General features: G+C 47.0%; 1 protein-coding gene across 1 annotated transcript; it reads right to left on the bottom strand.

The window, feature by feature from the left end:
• Positions 1-438: 438 nt before the first annotated feature.
• Positions 439-1,147, bottom strand: LOC120645570. Its single transcript, XM_039922351.1, has 2 exons — positions 913-1,147; positions 439-615 (listed from the first exon to the last, which is right to left on the bottom strand). Exons 1-2 carry the CDS (start codon positions 1,102-1,104, stop codon positions 439-441), a joined length of 369 nt encoding a protein of 122 aa, XP_039778285.1. The 5' UTR covers positions 1,105-1,147.
• Between the last annotated feature and the right edge of the window lie 243 nt (positions 1,148-1,390).

Raw genomic sequence — 1,390 nt, 5'->3', positions numbered from 1 at the left:
ACATCATGTCAAATGTAACGACATCTCCAAAATCTCTATATTCTGCACGCTGGCTGGCATGGCTCCAAAACACATTCTTTATCACATTTTGCTCATCCACCTGCACCTCATAGTAGAAATATTCGTTTTGGCCCTTCATCTCACTAAAGAACTCAAGCAGCTTCGGTATATCTCAGACAACACATTTACTGTAGTGTTGTGGGAAGCATCACACCTATGTATCTGATCAACAACCTCCATGACTATTGGGTCTTTGTTCTTCTTCAACCTCAGGTATTGCGTTACACTTGGTGATGGATGCAGTGGATGGTTGTGCTCCAACCTTTTCCTCTCAAAGAACCAATAGTCCTTTTTCTTGTTCCATTTAACCTTCACAAAAGCCTTGCACTCACACCTCATGGACATTCTCTCACGTACCCTCTCCTCACCCGGCTTGTACTAATCCCAGTGCCCTTGTTTATTACACGATAACTCCAGTACAGTAGTTCTAGTCCTGGTTATGCGAACACCAAATCCTGCCTTGCCCGCGTAGAACTTGTAAAATTCTTCGGCTTCATCTTTGCTGTCAAAACGGAACTCCTCATTTGGCACGATTGTCTCTGGCAACAAGGGATCCTGAGAAAATGAACACAAATTTATAAGCTATTTCCATCTAATCACTAAAAAACAAGCCTGAAACTAGCAACAAGTGATCCTGACACAAGGGACACAAATTCAGAAGCTATTTCCATCTAATCTCGAAATAAAAACAGCGTGAAACCATGCTAAAACATTTTTTGCCTTCATGCATCGCTGTTTCCTAGTACTACTCACAACAAGCTAGATATGATATATGAGTCACGCTTGTTATCTTCAATATTAGTGCAACCAATCAGATATAGCAGAAAATTAGTTCAGGATCAGCACACTTACGTGCGTGTACGTCCTCTCCGCTTCAGGCGTTGCCATGGTTCCCAGGGACACGGCTTGCAGCGGAGTCACCTGAGCCAACCTTGTGGGATTTACAGCAGGCAACGGCCCTGGGCATGGCGACTCATCATGACTACTCGCCGCAGTGCCGTGCGTCTGTGGCGTGGCCGGCAGAGCCGAACAACGGAACTCCATCGATTCTGCTGATTCCCTCGTCGACAGGCCAGATCGTATCACCATTGCAGGCGGCGTAGCAGAGTCACCTGCCGTGCAGCATGCGCTAATTGCTCCTGAGGCTGTTGGTGTTACGTAATCCATGGAATTGGATTGCGTATGAGGAGCGTGATGCAACAGGGCACAGGGATAGCAAGGAGGAGTCGCCGGCCTGAAAATTCTCATTTGTCGATTAATGTCGTCAATGCCGTAACGGGTGCCGCTCCCGACGATGCTTCCTCTCCCCTTGCGGTAATGATGCCGCGGT

The sequence above is a fragment of the Panicum virgatum genome, chromosome 8K (genome assembly GCF_016808335.1).
Source record: "Panicum virgatum strain AP13 chromosome 8K, P.virgatum_v5, whole genome shotgun sequence".
NCBI lineage: Eukaryota > Viridiplantae > Streptophyta > Magnoliopsida > Poales > Poaceae > Panicum > Panicum virgatum.
Note: the sequence above shows the minus strand (reverse complement) of the source record. Positions and strands in the feature narration are given on the sequence as shown.

Excerpts from the sequence above, each read along its gene's own strand:
- LOC120645570 (XM_039922351.1), bottom strand. The coding sequence starts at position 1,104 with ATGGAGTTCCGTTGTTCGGCTCTGCCGGCCACGCCACAGACGCACGGC. Across the intron at positions 616-912 it reads CGGAGAGGACGTACACGCAC|GATCCCTTGTTGCCAGAGAC; the intron begins GTAAGTGTGCTG and ends TCATTTTCTCAG.